This window comes from Panthera tigris, chromosome C2, assembly GCF_018350195.1.
Source record: "Panthera tigris isolate Pti1 chromosome C2, P.tigris_Pti1_mat1.1, whole genome shotgun sequence".
NCBI classification, from domain to species: domain Eukaryota; kingdom Metazoa; phylum Chordata; class Mammalia; order Carnivora; family Felidae; genus Panthera; species Panthera tigris.
The window spans coordinates 48831579-48857137 of NC_056668.1; the positions used below are offsets into that span (position 1 = coordinate 48831579).

The 25559-nt window shown below is 40.7% G+C and overlaps 2 protein-coding genes across 2 annotated transcripts in view; both read right to left on the minus strand.

Moving 5' to 3' along the window:
* ZBTB11 (zinc finger and BTB domain containing 11) overlaps nt 1–7886 on the minus strand; it is a 32678-nt gene extending 24792 nt beyond the window's left edge. Inside the window, exon 1 of the mRNA XM_042998965.1 lies at nt 7355–7886. Coding sequence (XP_042854899.1) covers nt 7355–7664 — 310 coding nt within the window. The 5' untranslated portion in view covers nt 7665–7886. The remainder of the gene's footprint in view (nt 1–7354) is intronic.
* Nucleotides 7887–12024: 4138 nt separating this feature from the next.
* RPL24 (ribosomal protein L24) lies at nt 12025–17165 on the minus strand. The gene is made up of 6 exons (XM_007095974.3): nt 17054–17165; nt 16854–16929; nt 16224–16334; nt 13770–13906; nt 13299–13362; nt 12025–12149 (listed from the first exon to the last, which is right to left on the minus strand). Exons 1-6 carry the CDS (start codon nt 17056–17058, stop codon nt 12069–12071), a joined length of 474 nt encoding a protein of 157 aa, XP_007096036.1. The 5' UTR covers nt 17059–17165; the 3' UTR covers nt 12025–12068.
* Nucleotides 17166–25559: the final 8394 nt, after the last annotated feature.

Here is a 25559-nt window from a genome sequence, read left to right on the forward strand (position 1 = left end):
TGTATGAAAATGCCAATATGACCTTCGTGAACAGTTATATAACGTGATTACCTCTCCACCCTACTAACATCAGGATTTCCCATGCAATTTGCTTTGGTCAATGGAATATAAATAAATATAACGTGTGCCATGTCGCAAAAGCTTTAAGAGGCCCTGTTTCTCATCGGTGATCTGATCTTCATCCCCTCTGTCAAATAACAGCATGTTCCAGATGGATGCCATCATTTAGCCTGAATTGCAGATGAAAAATGACAGGTGGAGGGGCGCCTGCGTGGCTCAGTTGGTTAAGCACCTGACTATGGCTCAGGTCATGATCTCACAGTTTATGAGTTCGAGCCCCGCATCAGGCTCCGTGCTGACAGCTCAGAGTCTGGAGCCTGCTTTGGATTCTGTATCTCCCTCTTTCTCTGCCCTCCCCCACTCACGCTCTCTCTTTCCCTCTCAAAAATAAACAAACATTAAAAAAAAAAAAAAAAAAGGTGGAGTGAAATTGCAACCTGAACTACAATCACAACTTATAATGAGAGTGTAAAATAAATCTCATTTTTGAAAGCTATGAGATTTTAGGGTTGTATGAAATAACAGTTTTTGTTTTGTTTTTAGGTCCTTGCATGATGCTGGGCACAAAGCAGGACACAGTAAGTAATTTTTTTTCATTTTGATAGAAAAAGCACGAGTGGGGGAGGGGCAGAGAGCAAGAGGGAGAGAGAGAGGGAGGGAGAGAGAGAGAGAGAAAGAGAGAGAAAGAGGGAGAGAGAGAAAGAGGGAGAGAGAGAAAGAGGGAGAGAGAGAAAGAGGGAGAGAGAGAGAGAGAGAGAGAGAGAGAGAAAGGGGGGGAGAGAGAGAGAGAAAGAGGGAGAGAGAGAGAGAGAAAGAGGGGGAGAGAGAGGGAGAGGGAGGGAGGGAAGGGGGGGGAGGGAGAGAGAGAGAGAGAGACAGAGAGAGAGAGACAGAGAGAGAGAATATATCCCAAGCAGGTTCCGCACTGTCAGCACAGACCCCAATGCAGGATTCTATCTCATGAACCATGAGATCACAACCTGAGCAGAAATCAAGAGTCGGAAGCTTAACTGACTGAGCTACCCAGGTGCCCCACAGCATACACAATCTTAAAAGTTGCTTGTACACAAGCCACTCACAAAATCCTATCGTGAATTTCAACTTCTAGTTCAGCATGTTGGGGCAGGGGTGAGGAGCAGGGAGAATGCTTACGCACACCATCCTCCTTACAAGGTAGGACCAATTAATTTCCATCCTACAAATGAGAAGGATGAAGCCTAAGAGGTAAGAAACTTGTCCCAAGTTGCATCTAGTAAACTGCATTACTGGGTCTCCAAAAGCCATCTGATTTTCAGTATATTATGCTGCTTACCCAGGAATACATTTATCCATCACTGTGGCAGAAAATTCTCCCCCTACAATCCCCACGTAAAATGTAAATGAAAAGGCTCATTACTTAGCTAAAATGATATAGAGGTATATAATAAGTTCCTGAAAAGAATTTCAAGACGTCTAATTATACCATGGTTCCTTTCAACCTTCGGGTAATATTCAAGCAATGTTTCTCAAATTGTATTATGTCCCATACTTACTAAAAAAGTATACACTGGATTAATAAATTCACAAAATTATATTTGCATTTTATACACACATAATGGGTATTATCACATTCAAAGCTCTAAGAGTTCTACAATGAAGACAGCTGCTTAACAGAAATTTGCCAAATTTATTTGTTATAGATCCCCTCCACCCCCCCAACCCCTGCCCCCTCTGCCCGGAACATAACTCAGAAAACACTGGGTCAGGATTAAATGAAACTTCCATAAAAAGGCATTTATGTGTGCATATTTAGAGAATATATTCTAATGTCTGAAAATGCTACAGTCAATAAAAGTCTATACCTGTATGCTACAGTCAATAAAAGTCTATACAGTGAGAAGATTTTTAAAAATGATAAAAAGGCTGGATGCATATATATTTTACATATAATTACATAAATAATTAAGAGTAAAATTATATTTTACATATAATTAAGAGGTGCCTGGCTGGCTCAGTTCGTAGAGCATGCCACTTTTGATCTCAGGGTCATGGGTTTAAGCCCCACATTGGGCGTAAAGCTTACTTAAAAAAAAAAAAAAAAAGTTCATTCTCTTTGTAAAAAGAAAAAAAAAAGTGAACGGGTTGGGGTGATGAAAAATTTCTGAAGAGTGGTGATGGTCACACAACAATGTGAATGTACTCAATGCTTCTGAACTGTACACTTAAAACAGTAAATTTTATATTATGTATATCTTACCACAACTAAAAAAAAAAGTAAAGGAGTACAAATACAAACTTCCAACTATAAATAAATCATGGAATAAACCATGGGGATGAAAAGTACAACATAGGCGATACAGTCAATAATATGGTAATAATAATTTTCCATGGCAACAGATGATACCTAAGCTAAGCTAAGGTAAACATTCATTATGTATATAATTGTTGAATCGCTAAGTTATACACCTGAAACTAATATACTGTAGGCCAACTACAGTAAAAAGAATAAATGGGTATAAGAGTGGGAAATGACACATGTAAGAGAATACATATTTATAAGTAAAAAAACATACTTAGAGGGGTGCCCTGGGTGGTTCAGTCAGTTAAGCGTCCAACTTCAGCTCAGATCATAGTCTCATGGTTCGTGAGTTCAAGCCCTGTGCTGGGCCCTGTGCTGACAGCTCAGAGCCTGGAGCCTGTTTCAGATTCTGTTTCTCCCTCTCTCTGACCCTCCCTTGCTCATGCTCTTTCCCCCTCACCACTCAAAAATAAACATTTAAATAAATAAATGAATGAACATAAAAAAATACTTAAATAAGAAGTAGTGCTGAGGAAGTTTTCATCTTCACAGTAAACAAAGGCAGCATTTTTTCCTAATTAACTTTGGCTGTATTTCTAAACATTTTATGATTCTACATCGTTCAATATATTCTGCATATAGCAGAACTCTGGTTACACCATAAACTTGTTGACTTCAAATGGTACTGGAAAAACTACATAGGAAGCACTTGAAAAGGATGAAAATTATAAAAACTACAGGAAAAAATTTTAATGTATGATAATCAGTTTTCTCAAAAGTCACCCGATATTTCAAGTCCTCTCCCTTGAGTGTTAGTGTTTTGATGGATCATCTTAAATCTAGCTTTAAAGATTCAGAAACCTAACCTCTAGTTCATCCAGAATTAAGTTGAAAGACTGACTCAAGTTAATCACTAAAAAGACATCAATATATAAACACAATTAATTTACTACATTACTGCAAAGGATTGAAACTACTTATGCAGCAAAATCTGAACCCACTAACTAGCTCGGTGACCATGCCAAACCTCTCTGTGCCTACGTGTCATCGACTGCAAAATGGGGGTAATGGTACTTACACTATGGTGTTATGATTAATGTTAAGATTTATAAAGCACTTTGAACACTATATGACACACAGTAACTACTACATAAGTATTTGCTAAATACGGTAATACTAACTGGTCAACCTCTCTGGTACTGCAAAAAACAAAAACCCCACATAAAACATCAAGATTACCATTAAAAGATTCTTCACTGAGCACAGAATCAAAACAAAAAAAGATAAAGACTTTAGTGGGTAGTCCTCTAATAAAACAACTTGAGGAACAGTTTCTTACCCTAGGGCAGGGTTTCTCAACTTCAGCAGTGTTGACATTTTGGGCCAGATGATTCTTGCTGGTGGCGGGAGGGGTGTAGAGGGCTGTCCTGTCCATTCTTACTGTATCACGTTTAGAAGCATTCCTAACCTCTACCCAACTAGATGTGGATAGCAACCCCTCAACCACCACCACGAGTTATGACAACCAAAACTGTCTCCAGACATAGCCAGACATCTCTTGGGAAGCAAAATCGTTCCTGGGTCAAGAACCAATGCTTCAGATATCTATTTGCCAAAATGAACAATTTTGCTCCTATCAGCTCTTCGCTCTTCAAGAGCTTCCGTCCCTATCATTTTTGGATACAATGACCACCCCAGTTCAGGGGCTCCCATTTCTGGTTACATGCATATGAATTCTTCTGTTTTGTTTTCTTCAAAGAGGTTACAGGTGGTTAGTTATGGTTATAAAGACCCAGTTTTTGGTGGATTTTCTGGAGATTACAACCTCTTCTAGCCTTCCTAACAACAGCATCCATTTATCCCATTATTCTAAAACAAAAATCAGTTCTTGGGGTAGGGACTTCTGCAGGTAGCTAACTTTTTTTTTTTTTTTTTTTTTTTTTTGGCCAGTTTAATCTTTGTTTCCCCCTCCTAATTCTTTCTTTACATTCTGGAAGCATTTCACTGTAGATACCTAGCATCAGCATCTGATGGAGGCAGGGAAGAGAATCATTTTGAAACTCCAGCACAGACTTCAATACAAGATGAAATAAGAGGTTTATGTGGGGGGTGGGGTGGGGGGGGGGGGGGAGGCCTTGAGAATAATTAACATTTTACATTCTGAAATTTGTTATATGTAAACTTCTAGGCACCGAACCACAGTTTCTCAACTGTACTCAAAGGAGGAAAATTGCTACAAACTTGCCTGAGCACTAGAATATATCTTATGACAGCAGCATTTCAAAACAAAAAAAAGCAAAATAAATTATGAATCTCATTAAACTGTCCTTGATACAACTTACGACTCTGGAACAGTTTGTTTGGCACTTACATTGATCAATTCTTAATAGCTTTCAGGTAAATAGTCTACAATGGCTTTGTATTATATATATACCTTACACATAATCAAGGAAGCAACCAAAGTGTTAATGTACTAAGAATCAATATGAATAGCTACTTTAAAAAAAATAAAATGAATAGTTAATAACTGAGAGCAAACTTCTCTGATGATTATGAATTATTTTATTATTATTATTATTTTTAAGTAAGCTTTATGCCTAACGTGGGGCTTGAACTCACAACCAAGAGTTGTACGCTCTATGGACTGCAACAGCCAAGTGCCCCACATTCTTATTTGAAAGGAGGAACGACTAAAAGAATAAAAATAATGAGATCATCAAATAACAAAAACTCTTTACACGTCAACAAAATAGCATTTTATGAAAAAATCACTAAAATCACTAAAATCATAAAAATAGTGAGAAGAGGGGTACTGCTTTACATTTTTGAAAATCTTTTTAATGTGTGGTTTAACAGAAGACAGATTATCATATATGCTTCTGCAATCAACTTATTGCCATATATGACATGTCACATAGCCTCTGGAAAACTCCACCGTATACTTGGAAAACAACTAGAAAAAAAAGCAAATAATGCCTTGGAATTATGAAAATAATTTTGCCTTTGTGGATCTTCTGAAAGGCCTCAGGGCCTCCCTTGCCAGGGGTTCACTACTCTACTGACGTGTGATACTTCAAGAATAACGGTTCTAGTCGTTTAATGCCTCTTAAGTTCTACAAATGTAGACAAACCACAAATGTATCTCTTTCATTTTTAAGTTAAACATAAACATGGTCTCCTTTTCAAAAATTTTTGTCTTTTAACACACTGCACACCAAAAAACTCAAACAACCCCCCCCCCCCAACCAAACTGCATTCAATATCATTCACAGATAATAAGTTTAGGGAACGAAAATTCTTAACACTAAACCGTTACAGCAGCATATAATAGTGGTTAAGAGCATGAAATCACAAAGGTCAGCTGTGTGACCTCTGACCTATATAACCACCTGGTGCTTTTAGTTTTTTCATGGCTGAAACAGAGATAAATATTTCCACCTTACACGATTTTATCAAGATTAAACGAAAACAAATTAAGAGCTCAGACTATGCCTGCATGTACAAGTCTGATCAATGATACTCTTAGCTATATTTTAATTTTTAACATGTCATAACGTATTTTTTAATTATTTTTTTAAAAGTAATCTCTACACCCACAGTGGGACTGAAACTCACCACCCCAAGATCAAGAGTCACAAGATCTAACCAGCCAGGCGCCCCAACATGTCATAAAGTACTAAACATAAGACATTTGCTCAGGAAAACAATTGTCTGACCAAATCAATTTTAACAAAAGGCAGCAACTACTCCGTATTCACCCTTCACACTTCTGTACCTTTAGAGGAATTTAATTCAAATATTGGTTTAAAATAAAAAATAAATTAAGAGAACGCATTTAAGCAAACAATAGAGCTGGATCGTTTTTTGAAAACACACGAGAACTCTTTAAGGAACAAAAGGGAGGACTACCCAATAGTTTGTCAATTAATAGGCTTGATGACAAAGTTCAGGAACTGAAAAGAACTTCAGAAATTAGTCCGTAGTCGAATTTCTTTAATCACGGATAAGCAACCCAGACTGTTAATTTCTCCTGAGCCATAAGGAGACTGAAGGGCAGAATCCTTCCTTACAAAACCTCTCCTAAGGGCCTGCAAACTTCCACTAATTCCAAGTGAACAGTTTGAATGTAAATCAAATTTGTGGAGGATGAGGGCGGTAAAGAGGCCAAAGACCCTTGCCCTCATTCCTTAACCTGGTTCCCAAGCAGGCAAGAAACTTAAGAGCAGTATTTCCTGTTACAACCACAGTAACCTTATCTTTCAGGAGTGTACATAGTGCCTCAGTTTCCAAAGCGCTTTCTACAGTATCAACGGGAAGAAAATGAAAACATTCAGAATGAAGGGCATCTGCTATTCACATTGAATTCTTGCCCTAAAATCGAGGTTGAAGACAGTTATTTCCATACAGTCATTTCAGATCAGCTCTGCACGAGCTGTGTGATCGCGTTATTGCTTATTTACGCCGCAGTAGCACAATTCGAAGAATACGGGCAAGCAGGTCCAGAGAACCTCAAACCCGCAGGCCCACATCCTAGCTCAAACGGCTGAAGCAAGCAGCCCAGGCTTGGAACAGACTGTCCCTTCCCCAGACTATCAGCAGGAACAAGATTTTAAAAGGCACAGACGTAGCTCCGCTCGATCGCCGCCCTGGAGCGTCCGGGAGGGCAGGAGCCACCGCCTCCAGCACCGCCGAAGGAGGCGGGCCTGCCGCAGCCCCCACGACCGGGCCCCTCCCGGCGGCTGGCCCGGCCCCCGGGGAAGCCCCCTTCGCCCCACCCCGGGCCAGGGCCCGCCCCCAGCTTCCCCGGCCTCCTTCCTGTGGGAAGTGCGGCTCCTTTCGCGTCCCCCACCCTCTCGGCTCCGCCTGGCAGCCGCTCCGCCGCGAGCGCCGGCTGGGTGGGCGAGGGGCGTCTGGGACCCTCCAACTCGCTCGTGCGCAAGCAAGCCCGCCTCCGCCAGCGGGCCTTGCCTGGACAACAGGCCGCCGCCCGCCCCCTCGCCACGGGCGAGGTCCTACCTCGCCACCAGTAAGTCTTGGACAAGTCGTGCCAGGTCTGATGCCGGGTGTGGTGAGTGCCGCCCGGGCCCAGGTGCGCCGCCTCGATGAGCCCCCGGCGCCGCTCGGGCTGCAGCACCACCTCCAGCTCCGCGAAGGTCTTGCGGTGCCGCTGCCGCCGCTGGTAGTACAGGGTCCCACCGCGCACCACATAGCAGGCGGCCGCTTTGCGGATTTTACGCTTGACATTGCCCTCCGTGCCCGGAGCATACGGCTCACGCTCGTTTGTCAGGTAGCGAAGAATGGCCCGGTAGCTTTCCTCGCTTGACATCTCTGACGGCGGCTCCCTAAGGGCGCCTGTCAGTGGTGGGGGAGGAAGACAGCGCACTAGCTCCGGACGGATGCAACAGCGGCGGCGGCACTGTAGGGAGGAATGGCTGTATCTGTGGTGAGTGCTCTTCGACGGCGCCCGCAGCGCGAAGGCAGAACCGACGAGTTGGTAACCAGGGGGAACTGCACTTCTCCAGCGCGCGGGATCCGCTGGCGACTGACAAAATGGCTGCTGCACCACCGGAAGTGACGTGATCAAGGGCAGTGGGTGCGGGGACTGAGTCCTGATTGGAGAGCACAGGCTTTCTGGATTGATGAAGCCAGCCGGGTGACGTCAGGACTGCGGGCGGACATTTTGGAAGAGGGTAGGCCTTTCCTTTGAGACCGAAGACTGCTTTGAGCAGACATCTTAAGTCCTGGCAGTTTCCCTTTTCATTTTTTCCTTCTTTCCCTTGCTCTGAGCACGTGTGGGAGTTGGTGGGCTGTTGATTTCCCGTCGGATATACACCAAGGTGTGGAGGAGTCTGGTTTTTTTACCCCGATTACCTTCTGAGACCCCCGACAACGTAAAAGCATAAGATTTTGAGGATCTTAGTAAAATATAAGCTTATGGACACAAGACCAAAGATAGCCGCATTCACATGTAAATTTATTTTACAGGTAAACGTTTGAAATCTGAGTCCTTCAGTGATAAGAGTTATAATTTCCAGACTTAAAGTGTTGGCTCCAAATCAGCCATGGAACTGTCGGGATTTTCCTCGAACGACCGTCTAACATAGGGGCAGTTTTCTGTATTTGAAGGTAATGATGTTGGCAATGAGTAGATAGCACTCTTACAGCTTCATTTGCATGTATTTTTACATAAGCTGGGCGGGGGGAGAGGGAGGAATTCTCCATTTTACACCCAACATTTACCGAATGCATAAAAGACCAAGGCGACCTGAAATGCATCTTCCAGCGTACAGTGCGGGTCCTATTTCACATCTTTAGCGGGTAGGCCGGAGCAATGGCCCATGCCACCCATCCGTTGGTTGAATCCGCAGCGCAGACAAGACTACAGGCCCAGAACATCCTACTCGACAACTGGGGTCTGGCATTGACAGTGCTTTGCTAGTTCCGGGTCAACCCTCCCCCTCTGCCCTCTGCCCTCAGCCTGGAGTCTGCAGTCGCTGGGTCAGGCTCTCTGACCCTGCGGAGACATGTTAAGAGGTAAACAGGTGAATGCACTGGGCTCAAAAAATAGGATGGCACCCAATCTCTGCGGTACTTGCGGTTGAGGTTGCGGGAATTGACAGGTGGCTTAGATACTTGAGGCAGCATCCTTGAATAAGATTCTGGCTGTAGGTACCTGAGCTCCCAGACGTATATAGGAAAGACATAACCACCAGACTAGGTATTTACTTAGGGTCACTCAACCCAGACTGAGACAGCTGGGGAAAGGAGGAGGAATTAGAAGGTAGAGATGCGCCCTCGCCGCTCTTTGGAGTGGGCCACCCAAAGCAGATACCCAAATCAACCCTCCGAGAACTGTGCTGGGCCAGCACCATCACTCTTATACTGTGAAATCGACTTCCTTTAAAACTAAATTTAAGGGGCACCTGGGTGGCTCAGTTGGTTAAGCAGCTGGTTTCGGTTCATGTCATGTTTTCATGGTCTATTCATTAGTTCAAGCCCCACCTTGGGCTCTGTGCTGACACCTCAGAGCCTGGAGACTTTTTTGGATTCTCTCTCTGTCCCTCCACCACTCATGCTCTGTCTCTCTCTCAAAAATAAACATTAAGATAGCTGCAGCTCTTTAAAAAACAAAAAGACTAACTTAAAATAGATTTAAAAAGTTGTGGAAGTGGAGAAAAACTTAAATTACCCAATTCAGTTTCTGCCAAAACAACCTGTGAGAAAGCATTTAGAAGCACACTGTACTTGAATTGCCTTTGGGCCAATGTGGAGAAAGGGTTTTACAGGTGGACTAATTGTCTTCCTGAGAAAAGCTAAACTTGCCACCCTTCTAGAACAGGTATTTACTATTTATTTCTAGTTCCTCCTGGGTTGCAGGCTACCCAGGAATCAAGGGCAATCATAATTGACAGTTTCACCTTAAGTCATGTAAGCCAGAAAAGCAGTGATTTAAAAGGACATTTTTTTCCTGTATCCCAAAATTAGGAATCTAGCTCTGAACTCAAGTTGGGTAGTTTCGTTGGTTAAGTTTCCTTGTTCACAGCTAAATAATGGTCTTATTTTCCTTGTTGTTTCAGAAAAAAAACATAACACAATAAAAAATGAAAAAAATTTCCAAGCAAAACCTTAGAGATTTCTAAGCAAGACCCAGTGGATTTGCACATTTCTTAAATTGATGTTAGAATTTTAGTTTTCAAGTCCCCCAAAAGGGCTATTTTATTTATTCCTAACACCCAGAACAATGCTTGAATTTAACATGCACTAGACAGAATAATTCTATCACTTTGGATAGCATGGAGGGGATGGGGGGAGGAATGCTGATGTCTCATTTTTACCTTCACCTAGTATTTCTATATGTAAAAGCATGTTTCTCAAATGAGGATGCGACTTGTTGTAGCTTTCCAACTTGGCAGTGGCACATAACAGGATTTTTTACTTTTTGAAAAATTTTTTTCAATATTTTTGAGAGAGACAAAGTATAAGTGGTGTAGGAACAGAGAGGGAGACATAGATTCCAAAGCAGGCTCCAGGCTCTGAGCTGTCAGCACAGAGCCCCACATGGGGCTCGAACTCACTAGAGTTCATGACCTGAGCTGAAGTAGACACTTAACTCACTGAGCCACCCAGGCGCCCCTAAAGTTACTTTTGAGAGGATGAGCACGAGTGGGGGAGGGGCAAAGAGAGAGGGAGACAGAGAATCCAACACAGACTTGGAGCTGTCATCGCAAAGTCTCACAAAGGGTGAGATAATGACCTGAGCGAAGTCTGACGCTTAACTGACTTGAGCCACCCAGATGCCAGAAGTACAAGCCTATTAACATAAATTACTCTTCTTTGTCACATTTTACACACACATTATCTAGAGTTATCAGCAGGCTACTGGTTTTTCTTGGAATTTTAACCATGGCTCTAATTCCCAGCTCAACAAACTACCTTGGGAATTTGTAAGCATATTCATGTGCTAACAAAGTTGTACTCTTCAAACTTATTTCTGGAAAAAGTGGCTTAAGAGTACAGTTGAAGTTTTAAGTTTCATTTTTTAATGTTCATTTTTGAGAGAATGTGAGTGCAAGCGGCGAAGGGCAGAGAGAGGAGACATATAATCATACCGTTTGCAGCAACGTGTATGGAACTGGAGGGTATTATGCTGGGTATTATGCTAAGTGTCAGTCGCAGAAAGATATGTTTTCACTCGTGGATCTTGAGAAACTTAAGTCCATGGGGGAAGGGAAGGGGGAAAAACAGAGAGAGGGAAGGAGGCAAACCATAAGAGACTCAAATATAGAGAACAAATGGAGGGTTGATGGGAGGTGGGGGAAAGTGGGTGATGGGCACTGAGGTGGGCACTTGTTGGGATGAGCACTGGATGTTGTATGTAAGCCAATTAGACAATAAACTAAAAAATAATAATAAAGTAGACTTCAAGTCCCTCGTAGAGCCCAACACTAGACTTGAGCTCATGGCCTTGAGCTCAAGATCTGAGATTGAGTTGCAGGTTTAAGTTAAGTTGCAGGCTTAAGGGACTGAGCTACCCAGGTGCCCCAAGTTTTAAGCACTTTCAATTCAGCTATTAACTGATGGTAACAGGTGAAGGGCAAACCCAATATAAAATAAATGTTTACCATGGAAGAGTAACTCAACAACAGAAATTCACTAAAAGATTTACTTTTGGGGAACCTGGGTGGCTCAGTCAGGTAAGCTTACAACTCGATTTCGGCTCCAGTCATGATCTCATGATTCCTGAGGTTGAGCCCCTTGTCAGGCTATGTGCTAACACGCACAGACATGCACTAACACAAAGACTGCTTAGAATCCTCTCTGCCCCTCCCTCACTCACATGCCTGCACTCTCTGAAAATAAACATTTAAAAAACATTGTATTAAAAAAAAAAAAACCTAGTTCTCAAATTCTTAACTCTATAGTTCAGCTATTACTATGTAGGCACAATATGCCTGTTTTGTTATTAAAAAATTTTTTTGAGAGATGGGGGGGGGCGGTGACAGGGAGAGGGAGGAAAGGGAGAATCCAAAGCAAACTCCAGGCTCCAAGCCGTCAGGACAGAGCCTGACTCAGGGCTCCAACTCATGAACCATGGAGATCATGACCTCAGCAGAAGTCTGACACTTAACCAACTGAGCCACCCAGGAGCCCCCACCTGTTTTTATAGTAAAAAAAATCCACCACAATCTAGTTATAATCAGATATTTATTTAAAAATCTGATCTGCGAACTTAGCGTTTTCCACCAACTCGGGGTGCAGAAACCTTCACAGGCTTCACAATCTTTTGCTTAGGTGCTGCCTTCGTAGGAGCCTGTAAAAAGATTAACATGTGACATTATTCCATACAAGTTTTTCAATCACTTATGTCCAGATTCTCTATGTATCCTAGATTGCTTTTATTATTTAACTGCATTCCTATTACTCTTAAGAGCCAGCCTCCCCATGAAAAGTTAGAAGTCTACCTCTATAGGATATGTAAATGAAAAACAAAGATACTGTCACAGATTGGAGAAGTAAGGAGACACAACTAAATGCAGTATGGGATCCTGAACTGTGTCTTAAGAACAGAAAAAGGACATTACTAGTTCTCTAAAACCAATGGTTTTGAAAATTTTACTATGGTTATTGAAACTGATAACATTGAGAAAAGCTGGGCAAACTCTGCACTATTATTTAAAGCTTTTCAAAATAAACTTTAACAACAAAAGCCACCTTTATTTTCCCCTTCCCCAATTTCTGGTACCAACAGACTTCATTTGGCTCTGGCAGAGGGAACTCTGAATCAACCACCCAGGAAACCAGTTAGGAACATCATTTTGATTGGGTCCTTGCACTAAATTCCTTAAAAACTTGAAACTTTCAGGGCACCTGGGTGACTCAAGTCAGTTGGGTATCTCTTGGTTTTGGCTCAGTTTCATGCGTTTAAGCCCTGAGTTGGGCTCTGCAATGGCAGCACAGAGCCTGAGATTTTTCCTCTCTTTCAAAAGGAATAAACTTAAACAACGACAACAACAAAACACCTTGAAACTTTCATTAGCCACAATTTGGATTAAAAAGTAAATTTTCTTATTTGACTTTAGTATTATTTTTTAAAAATTTTATTTTTAAGTAATTTCTACGCCCCATGTGGGGCTTGAACTCAATCCCAAGATCCAGAGTCACATGCTCTAATGATTGAGCCAACCAGGGCCCCTCCTCCTGTTATTTTAACATTTATTTATTTTTGAGACAGAGAGAGACAGAGCATGAACAGGGGAGGGTCAGAGAGAGAGGGAGACACAGAATCGGAAGCAGGTTCCAGGCTCTGAGCTGTCAGCACAGAGCCCGACGCGGGGCTCGAACCCACGGACCGTGAGATCATGACCTGAGCCGAAGTCGGCCGCTCAACCGACTGAGCCACTCAGGCGCCCCCCTCCTCCTGTTATTTTAAATAAGAAATCCAAGACAATCTCACAATTACCTTAGCAGCAGCCATTGCTGTCTTTTTAGATGCTTGCTTAGCCTTTTTTGCTTCCTTGGCAGCCCTGTGGGGTTAAAAATAACTTAAGGCAAAGTGCTTTGCTCCTTAAGAATGCAGATTAACAAGGAGCTAAAGTGTTTTGGGAAAGCAGATTATCACTTTCCTTCCCCACCTGCAATTATTCGTAGGATAAATCCAAAGAGTTTGTCAATAAATATCATTAACCAAGTCAGCTTAACATAGATTAGAAATTGTACAGCAGCCTTATTTGCATATAGAATTTCAACAAATCATTAAGCATACACTATAAGCTTCTGTATTACTAAACCTCAATATTTAGGACTGACAATTTCAATATAGATTCAAGTATCAAAACACAAAACATCAGATTAGATCCCTATGCCTATAAATTCAGTCATAACCTACAATTCATCCCAATAGCTGAAATGCTCATAACAAAGGCTTCCTCACCTGATGGCTTGTTCTCGTTGAGCCTTCCTAACTTCAGGTTTCTGATTCCTCTTGGCCATTATATCAGCAAGAGATGCACCAGTGATGGCCCTCTGGAATTTGACTGCACGGCGGGTTCTTTTCTTTTGAATTTCTTCCTATGAAACAAAAAGATGGAAGCACACTTATAAATCTTGTTCATGGATATGGGGGAAACAATTAAGATTTGTATTTTAGCGTGCCAGGGCTGATACAACTAAATATCAGACTGAGTAGCTGATAAACAACAGAAATTTCCAACAGTTCTAGAGACTGAAATCAGGATTCCAGCATGGTCATGTGAGGACCCTCTTCCTATTGTAGCTATATCACCACATGTTGAAGGGAGCCAGAGAGCGCTCTTGGGCATTTTTTGTAAGAGCACTAGTGCCATTCCTGATGGCAGAGCCTCCCAAAGTTCTCACCTTTAGTATCATCACCTTGGCAGTTAGGTTTCAACATATGAATTTTAGGAGTATATATTCAGATCATAGCAATATTCAACAAAAAAATAATTCATGCAATCATTTGAAAATATATAAAAAATATCTATGTGTAAAATACTGCAAAATGCAGGTAAGTTTTCCAATTATAGACTGATTAAATTATCTCTTGCAAATCCTGGCCATTTTTTACTATTTTAAAAAGACAAAGTCAAATTAATGAAGTTGGCTGGAGAGTACTTACCTCAAAAGGGATTTTTTTTTTTATTTTTTTAATTTTTTTTTTTCAACGTTTTTTATTTATTTTTGGGACAGAGAGAGACAGAGCATGAACGGGGGAGGGGCAGAGAGAGAGGGAGACACAGAATCGGAAACAGGCTCCAGGCTCCGAGCCATCAGCCCAGAGCCTGACGCGGGGCTCGAACTCACGGACCGCGAGATTGTGACCTGGCTGAAGTCGGACGCTTAACCGACTGCGCCACCCAGGCGCCCCTCAAAAGGGATTTTAATACGACTGTTTATGTTAAAGAATTTACTTCTAGAAAAAAATTACCAAACCTCAACTCACCTATTTTGTTTTTGCTTAAAGTACTGTCACTGAAAAAAAAGTCAATTGGAAAATAATTTATGACAGGAAAGCTACCAAGTCTTAGGGAATGTCCAGGAATCGAAACTGTAAAATTCAAACTTTTGCTAATAAAAGATACATTAACATTACATTGACCGTTTTAAAGCATTTTTTAAGTATATAATTCATTGGCATTAAATATATTCACTATGTTCTGCAACCACCACCGCTATCCATCTAACTTTTTCATCTTTCCAAACCCCAAGCCCATTAAATAATAACCCCACATTCTTCCCTCCCCCTGCCCAGCCTCTGGTAACCTCTACTTTGTCTTTATGAATTTGCCATTACAGATACCTCATAAAGGTGTAATCATATAATATTTGTCCTTCTGTGTCTGGCTTCTTTTACTTTGCATAACTTCTTCAAGGTTTATCCATATTGGCTGTTTGCCAGCCTGTTAAGGCTGAATAATATTCCATTGTATTTATGTAACATTTTGTTGTCCATTCACCCACTGATAGGTCATTTGGGCTGTTTCCATCTTTTGGCTGCTGTGAATAATAGCGCTATGAACATTAGCGTAGAAGTCATCTGTGTTAAATTCCTGCTTGCGCTTCTCCTGGGTATGTTCCTAGAGGTGTAGATGCTGGACACAGTTCCATTTAACTTTTTAAGAAACTGCAAAGCCATTTCCACAGTGCTTGCACCATCCTAAATTCAGCAATGCACAAGGGTTCCAATTTCTCCACATCCTCAGCCACACTAGTAATCCCCGCGCCCCACCCCCTTGAAATCATGACTATCCTAATGGGTGTGTCAAGTCTACTTTCAAATTAAGTTAGAAGTAAGTTTTTCCTTCTAAATTCCCACAACACCTAGTGAATGCCATTAATCTGGGAGGTGTCAGTAAATATTCCAAGTGTCCTGAATACTATCCTTACTGCCATGGCACTCAAACCTTCCTCAAAAAATTCCATCACTCCAAAAAAGCACTTCAAGAAGTGTTCAGTCGTGAGAACAAAATAGTATGCTATAAGACTCCACTGATATCTTTCAGAACTAATCCTACAGACATATTCACAACCAAGTTCCCCTAAGTAGAAATTACTTAGGGGAATTTCTACCCAGTGGAACCCTTTAAATACTTCCGTGGTGCCCTATAACCCAACTATGCATAACGTATCAGATTCTGGCAAGGCAACATTTCAAATTTCAACTCGGCATTACTGTGAGCCTAAGGTATATAAGGAGACACTGTTTTCATCAGTCACTTTCACTTCACTGTTTGATGCTTTACAGCTTAGGAGCGCTTTCACATACGGTCCCACTTACCATAGTTTTAGGGAGCAGCAACTGATGCTTAGAGAGTTTAAACTTAAGAGCCCCACCACACCCCCAACATCGAAAGTGCATTTTACTTACCGACTGTCCCTTTTTGTGCTTTCTTCTGTAGAGGACAGTCCAATTTATCTGCCGAGGATTCCTCTTGGAAAGGAATGCTGACTCGCATTTTGCATTAAGAAACTGGAAAACCTGTAGTAACAAGTTCAAAGTAGTTACCTACTTAACTAAACAAGGCAGAAAGCTGAGCTCAAAACTCTTCTTTTTTTCCCCCAAACTCTTAATATTCAAGTTCTGTCCCCTCATTTGGCCCGCCGAGCCCAAAAGGCTTGTGTCACACAACTGGCACAGGTGGCACCACCGAAGCCTTCGAGTTCCGTCCCGTCTTGTACACAGAGCGGGGAAACTTAAGCTCATTCCGCAGGAAAGGTTGGGGTAATCAAATTCCAGGAGGCATCGGTGCCCGAAAAATAGCGATACTTTGACGGTTCATTTCCTGGGACATTTAAGTAACCCCAACTCTTAATTTCCGACCTGACTCACACTAAATCAAACCTCAAAAACGGTTCACCTAGAGGTTTCTGATCCTAACAACCACAGCACACAGGGTCCCGGAAACAAGCCTTCCAGGGACCAAGAATGATGTGGCAAATGAACACGCTCAGACTGAATTAGGAGCACAAGTTGCGTTTAGCAGACGCGGCCCTTCACCTTCCCGTCGGTCCTGGCGTAGCGCCTCCCATGTCCAGGGTAAATCTTGTACCCACTGAAACTGCACAGCTCGACCCTGTAACAAAAAGCAAAAGCCCATTAGAGAGGGTGTCTACGGCGAGGAGAAGCCAAACCCAGAGTGCAGGAGAGGTGCTCTGCCCGACGATGGAAGCGGATTGGGACCTAGGACTTTCACTCACTTCATGGCGGCAGCCGCCGGTAAGACAGAAAGATGGTGAAGAGAAAGAGAGGATCATGGGAAGAAGCCTTATAAGGCAGTGGGGCAATCTCCTCCCCCAATTCCCTTCCCTGACCCCGGCGCTTGGTGATGACGTCTACCTCCCAGAGAGACTGATCTGGGTGTTCTCCGTCCCCTCCTTCCTCTGGAGACTGAGCGGGTTCTGTGAGCCAGGAAGTAAACGTCACTTAGGCTGGCGGTTGGTTTCTGAATCTTCCTGTCTCTTCTACGGTCAGGTGTCCTAGAGTCATCGTCCTGCTGCACAGAATGTGAACTCTACATTTTATAGTTTTAGTGACTTGCAGATAATACTCCCAGGTAAAACTTAAAGTCACATTTTGCCTTCCGTGTTGGCCCATTATCTCGACCAACAAAATTAAAGTTTAATAATTTCACCATTTGCAAAATAGTAGTGACATCTGAACTGTCTCCCACGCCTTGCTAATCAAATTGTATATGATGGCCCCTTGCATTAATTATAATTAACATTCACTGAGTTCTCTTTCTGTGCCAGGAATTGTGCTAAAGCATTTACATATATTAGTTTATTCAGTTTACAAAATCCCTATTATAAGGGCTGAAGCATTGCAAAATGACAACTGCCTGTCTTGGAAGAGCTAGGTTTCTATTTCTGTCTATTGCAGCCCAGGGGCCGGCTGGCAGTTGCACAGAGAAGGGCAAAGCCCTTGCCTGGAGGCTTGGAAAAGGGAGCTCTAGCCAAGCCCACTGGGAGGATCAGTGCCTCAATTGCTTGAGCCCTTCTGTGGCTAGAAACTAGCATATGATGGGGAGTGGCAAGAGACAATCCTCGAATTGAGTGTTGGAGTACTTGACTAGGAAACAAAAATGTAATGATTGGTCTATGCTACCTACACAAGCCGCTCACTCTAAAGGGATCGGTAACTAGGTAGTGGAAAAAACTTGCAAAGTCCAGTGAAGTGGCTGACTGATGTTAAGAAAGCTGTAGTGGGACGCCTGGGTGGCTTAGGCGGTTAAGCATCTGACTTCGGCTCAGGTCATGATGTCACAGTTCGTGGGTTCGAGCCCTGTGCCCATCTCTGTGCTGACAGCTCAGAGCCTGGAGCCTGCTTCGGATTCTGGGTCTCCCTCTCGCTCTGCCCCTTCCCCGGTCATGCTCGGTCTCTCTCAAAAATAAAAAATTTTTAAAAATTAAAAAAAAAAAAAAGCTGTAGTTACTGGTGCCTAGGTGGCTCAGTCGGTTAAGGGTGGGACTTTGGCTCAGGTCACGATCTGCGGTTCCTGAATTCGAGCCCCACCTTGAGCTCTGCACTTACAACTCAGAGTATGGAGCCTGTTTTGGATTCTGTGTCTCCCTCTCTCTGTTCCTCCCCTGCTTGTGCGCTCGCTCTTTCTCTCTCTCTCTCTCTCTCTCTCTCTCTCTCTCTCTCTCTCGTAAGTAAACAAACAAATAAACAAAAAGAAAGCTGTAGTTTTGTTGAAACCAGTCTTAAGAATGAGTTAATAGCGCCTGGCTGGCTCAGTGGGTGGAGCAACCGGCTCTTGATCTCGGGATTGTGAGTTTGAACCCCACGTTGGCTATAGAGATTACTTAAAAATAAAATCTTAAAAAAGAGAAAAGAATGAGTAAATAGAAATCAGCATGGAATTGAAAAGCAAAGAGGAGGAATTTGACAGCCTGACCAACTCTGACCAGATTTTCAGAATACCTGATATGCTTGGAGGATATTATCTAAATAGATGATGGGCAGATGGATGCCTCAAGCTTCCGTGGCTTGATGAATTTAGTCAACTCTGACATTCATACATCTCTCTTTGTTTTAAATTGATGCTGATTAAACAAATGTTTGAGAAAGAAAGAAAGAAAGAAAGAAAAAGAAAAAGGAAGGAAGGAAGAAAACCACCTGAGTAGAATAGAAGATAGAGCCAAGATTTACCTGCAGGAATTTGGTCCACTGAACCCTGGAATTTATAGTCCCTTCTCAAGCATTTTAGGAAGATTTTATTTTACTGGTCTTCAAAATTATGTTTGGCTTGAGTAGTTCTGCGGAGGAAACGCAGGAAACTAGATCTTAGGGATTTTAGTTCTTTTACTCTTTCCTGGAGGTCATTCTTGAGCTGGCATTTCAGGGTTCTTTGTAACACATTGTGTGTATCACACCTTATATTATGCTCACATGCTCTTAGAATAAGAAAGTGTGGGGTACCTGGGTCATTCAGTTAAGTACGTGACTCTTGATTTTGGCTCAGGTATGATCTCAGGCTTGTGGGATTGAGCCTCACGTTGATCTCTGTGCTGGGTATGGAGCCTGCTTGGGATTCCCTCTCTCTGCCTCCTCCTGCTCATGCTCTCTCTTTCTCAAAATAAATAAACATTAAAAAAAAAACGATACAGCATTAAAAATTATGAAGCTTTCTTTAAAATTATGAAGCATTAGTGGGGTGCCTAGCTGGGTCAATTAGTGGAGTATTATTACACTCTTGATCTCTGGGTTGTGAGTTCTAGCCCCAAATCGGGTATAGAGATTACTTTTAAAAAATAAAATTATAAAGCATTATTAAAATTACAAATTATGAAGTATTCTATAAAATCTAAATCTATGGGGTGCCTGGGTGACTCAGTTGGCTAAGTGTCCAACTTCAGCTCAGGTCATGATCTCACAGCTCCTGAGTTCAAGCCCACATCAGGCTATGAGCTGAGAGCTCAGAGCCTGGAGCCTGCTTTGGATTCTGTGTCTCCCTGTCTCTCTGCGCCTCCCCTGCTCATGCTCTTTCTCTCCTCCAAAAATAAATAAACAAAAAAAAATTTTTTTTTAATCTAAATCTAATCAAGTCTTCATATCTATCAATTATATGAAATATGGAGGACAGGAACATGTGAAACAATTCCATAAGGATGCAACTGGCATCTACAGGATGACTTAAACTCTTCAACAATATGTAAATTGAAAGGAGAGAGATTAGAGCCTGTCCAATTGACAAGACAAGCTGCATAAATAATTTTCATGGCCTGGTGTAAAATGAAAGTGGTGTCTCCTTTTTCAAATAGCAGGATAAAGGTATAAAATATTAAGCTCTTTCCTGTCTTCAGTAATCTGTCTCTTGACCTTTCATGGTGGTTTTTCATTTGCTGTTTAACCTCATGCTCCCTTAGGCAAGGACATTCGCTAGGGCCTTGCAGCCCCTCACAGGTGCCCAGGGACCTGCCCTGTGACTTAATGCGTGCATTAGAACAGGCAAGGCCAAGCCAGCTCTTGGGTTGCCCCTCCTGCTGGTCTCTGGACCAACACGTTGTGCCCCACAACAGGGAGGCAGGGGCGGTGTCCAGCTGGCCATCTCCTTCCACCCGGTACCCCCTGCCTAACCCACAGGGAATGGGCAATCCCCTGGGGTGTGTTATGTATCTGGGTCTTGGAAGGGGGTGGGCAGCAAGCCGCTTTTGGAATGCATGGCAGTGTGGCTACCTTTGGTGAGTGGCAGAATCAGCCACTCTCAGAACCCATCCCTAGAAAATGAGGAGGCTGCAGGAAGTGGACCTGCGGGTGAGCTGAGGCTCCAAGCCCCAGGCACATGCCCCATTGTCCCCATTGTACTTCACCTACAGAACAGAAATTCAAGGACAGATTTACAGCTATCCTAGACAGTTAATGCAGAGCATTAAACCCCAAGTGTGGGATGCACCTAAGTGTCAGGCCCTGTGTGACTGCATTGGTTGCACAACTTGAAGCTGGCTCTACCTATGGATTAAAAGAGATTTAAGAACTTCTGCAACCAATTGCAACATATGGACCTTATTTGAGGCCTGATTTGAACAAACATGCTGGACAGACCATATGGGGTAATTTGAATACTGATTGGATTTTGGATGATACTTAGACTTACTGTTAATCCTTTAGGTGTTCTAATTTTACTGTGGTCATGTTTAATTTTGAAAAGTGTTCTTATACTTCTAGATACATACTAAATATTTATAGATGAAATAGCATAATGGTTGGGATTTGTCTTAAAATAATATAAGGGAGCAGCCAGTGGCTAAGGGCATGGATGAAAAAATGACCAGGAATGGATAATAGTTGAAGCTGGTGTTGAGTTGGAGGGTTCATTAAAATAGTCTCTATATTGTTATGTACTCTTTTAATTACTTTTCCCTGATAAAACATTTCAAACAATTCTAATGTGCTTTGGGATAGAAAGATTCGATCCCACAATTCGATCCTGGAAAATAGGGAGGGTAAGCACCATTTGTATTATTTTGTAACTAAAAAATTTTTTTAATTAAAAAATTACTTATACAAGAACAGCAGCTGTATTCATAACAAATACAGGAAACAGTGTAGGTGCCCCATCAATAAGTGAATATATAAGTAAACAGTAATATATATTTATACAATGGACTACTACACAGAAATAAAATGGAATGAACGTAAAAAAATATATTTATTTATTTTGAGAGAGAGAGAGCAGGGGAGGGGCAGAGAGAGAGGAAGAGACAAAATCCAAAAAAAGGCTTTGTGCTCTCAGCTGTCAGCACACAGCCCGATGCAGGGCTCGATCTCACGAATGGTGAGATCATGACCTGACCCAAAATCAAGAGTCAGGTTGCTTAACCGACTGAGCCAACTAGGCACCCCTAAAATGGAATGAACTTTTGATTTACACATCAATATGAGTATGAAAAACATTGTGCTAAGTGGAAGAAGTCTTACCCCCCAAAAAGTACCACTGTATGATTCCATGTATATCAAGTTCTACACCATGCAAAACTAATTTTTAATGGGAAAAAATCAGAACTGTGGTTACTTCTGGGTGGGAAGGGAAGGATTGAGCCAGAAGGTATATAAGGGAGATTTCTGGTAATGGTACTGTTCTATGTCTATAGATTGTGGGTTAATTACACAGTTGGTCAAAACTCAGGGGATGTTCGCTAAGATTTGAGCATTTTATTGTATGTGAATTTTACTTTAAAAGAAATGAAACTAAATAAATAATGAGTACTAGTTAATGAAATACTGGCTTAAGTAAATAGGGAGAAGTATAGTGAATGGATGGAGGGGATAGATAAATGGAAAGATGTATGATAAAACAAGCATAATAAAATGTCAATAAGAGAATCAAAGTAGTGAGTTTATGAGTACTCACGGTAAAATCCTTTCAAATTATCTATATGTTGGAAATTTTTCGTTATAAAATGTTGGTAAAATAATTAAAGGGAGCCATCTTCTGGAAGAAATTGGTATTACTGATTGGCTCAAAAATGCAAGAAGGAAGCATGGTGTTTGTATCCTTCAGTATGTAGTAACTGCTTATTATTTGTCACATATTCTATTGGTTCTCACTCATGTGCTCAAGCTATCTTCTTTGACTGGAAATCTTTCCTCCCTTCAACTGGCTAACTTCCTGCTCAGATTTTTAATTCATCCAAAGAGGTTTATAAATAGTAAATATTTTAGAATTTGTGGGCTAACAAGCAAAATTGAGGATGTTATATAGGCACTTATATAATTAGAGAAAAAAATTTTCACAACATTTTCATTGATGAAATTTAAAATATAATGACAGTTTTGAGTATGAGTTTTGGTAAAAACAACTCTATTAAAGAGAAAAATGAAATTCTTGTGGGGGGAGCTAGAAGATAGACATTTCTCTTAATTAGGGTTTAAAGTTATTCCCTACCATTAAAATCAATTACAAATGTTTGACTCTCAATCCTGATCTGTAATGAGATTTTACATACTTCATCTTTGAAAAATGTGTTTTCATCCAGATAAATACTGCTCAAAACTAATACCAATCCAAGGGCATATGATAATTGAGCATGTCAATCTTTTAGAAGTCAATTACAGAAGTAGATTATTCTTTTGATATTTTCTTTTTAGCATGATTAATAATTATTTCCAATTGAAAGTTAAATGAAAGCTAATTGCACGTTAAGTGGGTCTTAAAATATGGAATTTTCCTTTGTATTTGCATGGAGATCTTTCAATACCACTAAAATTATAGTTTGAGCTCAAAAATATAACCACTGCAAATCTGTTTGAGAATGGAGATCTTGCTTTTTGATATAACTTGTAAATCTACTAATGTTATTTTTTGTCAAAATACCTTAGAATAAGTTTTTCATGTAAGTGCTGTGTTGTTTTATAATTTTAGGTTGAGTTCATTAAGAAGCATCATTAAATGATCAAAACTAGCAAATTAGCAAAAACTAATTCTAAAGCCTTTCTGTCAGTGTTCCATAATAGTAGTTAGGAGGGTTCTTTTCATTTAGAAAAACTTCAATCTTGACCCCGAGTTAAAAAAAAAAATCACAATAAAACATTATTAAATGCTGTGTGGTAGGGCAAGTCGGGATATTCAGCGCCTAATTCTGACAAGATTTCATGGAAGTCCATGAGAACAAATGAAGTTTATTATTAACACTACTGGTTCAATAACAACACATGGTAGATTCAAATGTTTTCCACAAAGTACCTGTTGATTGATAATACAATAATGGTATAACCATAGAATTTAGCACCTTACATATTCACAAGTGTTTAAAATGTGTCAAACAGAGCCTTTTTCTACTTACATAAGTTGTAACACATCATAGCTGATTTCACTTCAGATGTAATTAATTAGTGTTTTCTCTACTTCTTTAACAATATTGTCACCTGTTTCATGTAGCCTATTCATAGAAGCTATTCTTCAGTCGTTTCAAACATTGATTTCTGGAACAAATGGGCACAAATAAGCTGTATCAATAACACCTGCCCATTCATTAAGAGCCATGGGAAACCATTCAAAATAATTTGCCTTCACCAAATAACTTAAATTGCCTATTGATGTTGTTCCCAGCATCTTTAACACTTAAAGCAGCTGTTCTCACCTAAAGGCTAATGGTCTTAAACCAGTTTATTTTTTCTAGATATATTTCTTCAGCTGCGGCAAACATCATTTAATTAACATACCATAAGTAAATGACTTTCTTTGCCTGTCTAACAAATGGGCCATGGGCTCTTTTCTCTCATTTCTTTCTTTGAAGAAATTTTAGTATGAGGAGATATCAAAATTTTCTAACTTTTCTGATTGATTCCTGTGATTTGGGAATATTGTGATGGCTGTTTAGTCTGGTGGGTAGACATATCTTGCATTCTTTAAGCACAGAGAATGGTTCACTGCAGAATAATCATAATATTTTGCCATCTAATTTGATAACAAAATAATCCACACTTAACCATACCTTAAAGACAGAATATTTTAAGTCTACATTTTTCTTTTTCTTTTTTTTAATATGATAGGTATATGTTGGTAAGAAAACAAACCAATAAATTGTCACAGTATGGTAATAACGCATGGCACTTGAAATCGTGTCAGGTAAAAATGTGTTGTGGTGATTTGTAGTAGGTAATGGAAGTGCTAAGAATGCCACATATGGTCTCAATCATGAGTTCTTTATTGTATGGTAAATGCAGCCATTAACAATAGGTAAATAAGTATGGCTTATGCCAAAAATATATTATTTATGGACACTGAAATTTGAATTAAATATAATTTTAGGTGTCATTAAATGTTATTCTTTTGATTTTTTCCAGTCACTTAAAATGTAAAAGCTAGGTGTGCAGTGTGCTCTCTCTCTTGCAAAATAAACTTAAAAAGAAAAAAAAATCCTATAATAATATTTGGACAGAGGAGCGGATTGCTCTGCCTTATTATTACAAAAAGGCTCAGTTGGAATTCTTTCCAGAGAGTCGGGCTGAACAAATAGTGAGTTCTTCCAGAGAGAGGAAACAAACAGATGGGGGAACCAATCAATGATTGTCTCCACCATGCCCACTGTATGTAAACGGTTAGCTCACCATTCTTTAAAGCAACAAGATTTCAGGAAGGTGGACAGAAACAGTCTTATAAATTATAATAGACAGATAAAGTAATTACTTCTAAATAAATGGAAGGGCCAAAACAATGAATATAGAGGAGTTAGCCATGTCAAGATGAGATACTAAAATTTTTATTTTTTCCACATGTAATAATCAGCTAATATCTGAGAAAAGAAACAGGTGGAAATATAAATAATTTCAAGAATAAAGCTACTGTGAGATATTTTTCAGGTGCCTTTAACTAATTAACTGGAAAGAAGTTGTTTCTTGTTTAAAAGAGTGATAAAGGGATTCTTGACATTTTAATTTCATTCATTCTCTTTTGAAGTGTTTCCAAAAGGCAGTGGAACCTATAAAAGTGATTCATTATATTCCCAATTGAAAATTAAGTGAATGTGTAAATAAAAAGTTCCAAGTTTCATTTGTACTTGGAAGACTGCTTAAAAGCTCAAAAAGTTCATTTATAAGAGTGGTAGTTTTTACCCCCACCCCCAACTTGATTCATTTTTTAAACTATTTTTTTCTTAACTTTGTTTATTTAGAGAGAGAGAATACCACGCAGGCTCTGCACTGTCAGCACAGAGCCTGACACAGGACTTGATCCCACGAACATGAGATCATGACCTGAGC

Bases quoted from the DNA above. Each gene is read 5' to 3' on its own strand.
- RPL24 (XM_007095974.3), bottom strand. The intron at 13,907-16,223 runs GTAAGTAAAATG...TTTGTTTCATAG, and splicing joins AGCACAAAAAGGGACAGTCG to GAAGAAATTCAAAAGAAAAG. The intron at 13,363-13,769 runs GTGAGGAAGCCT...TTAACCCCACAG, and splicing joins CAACGAGAACAAGCCATCAG to GGCTGCCAAGGAAGCAAAAA.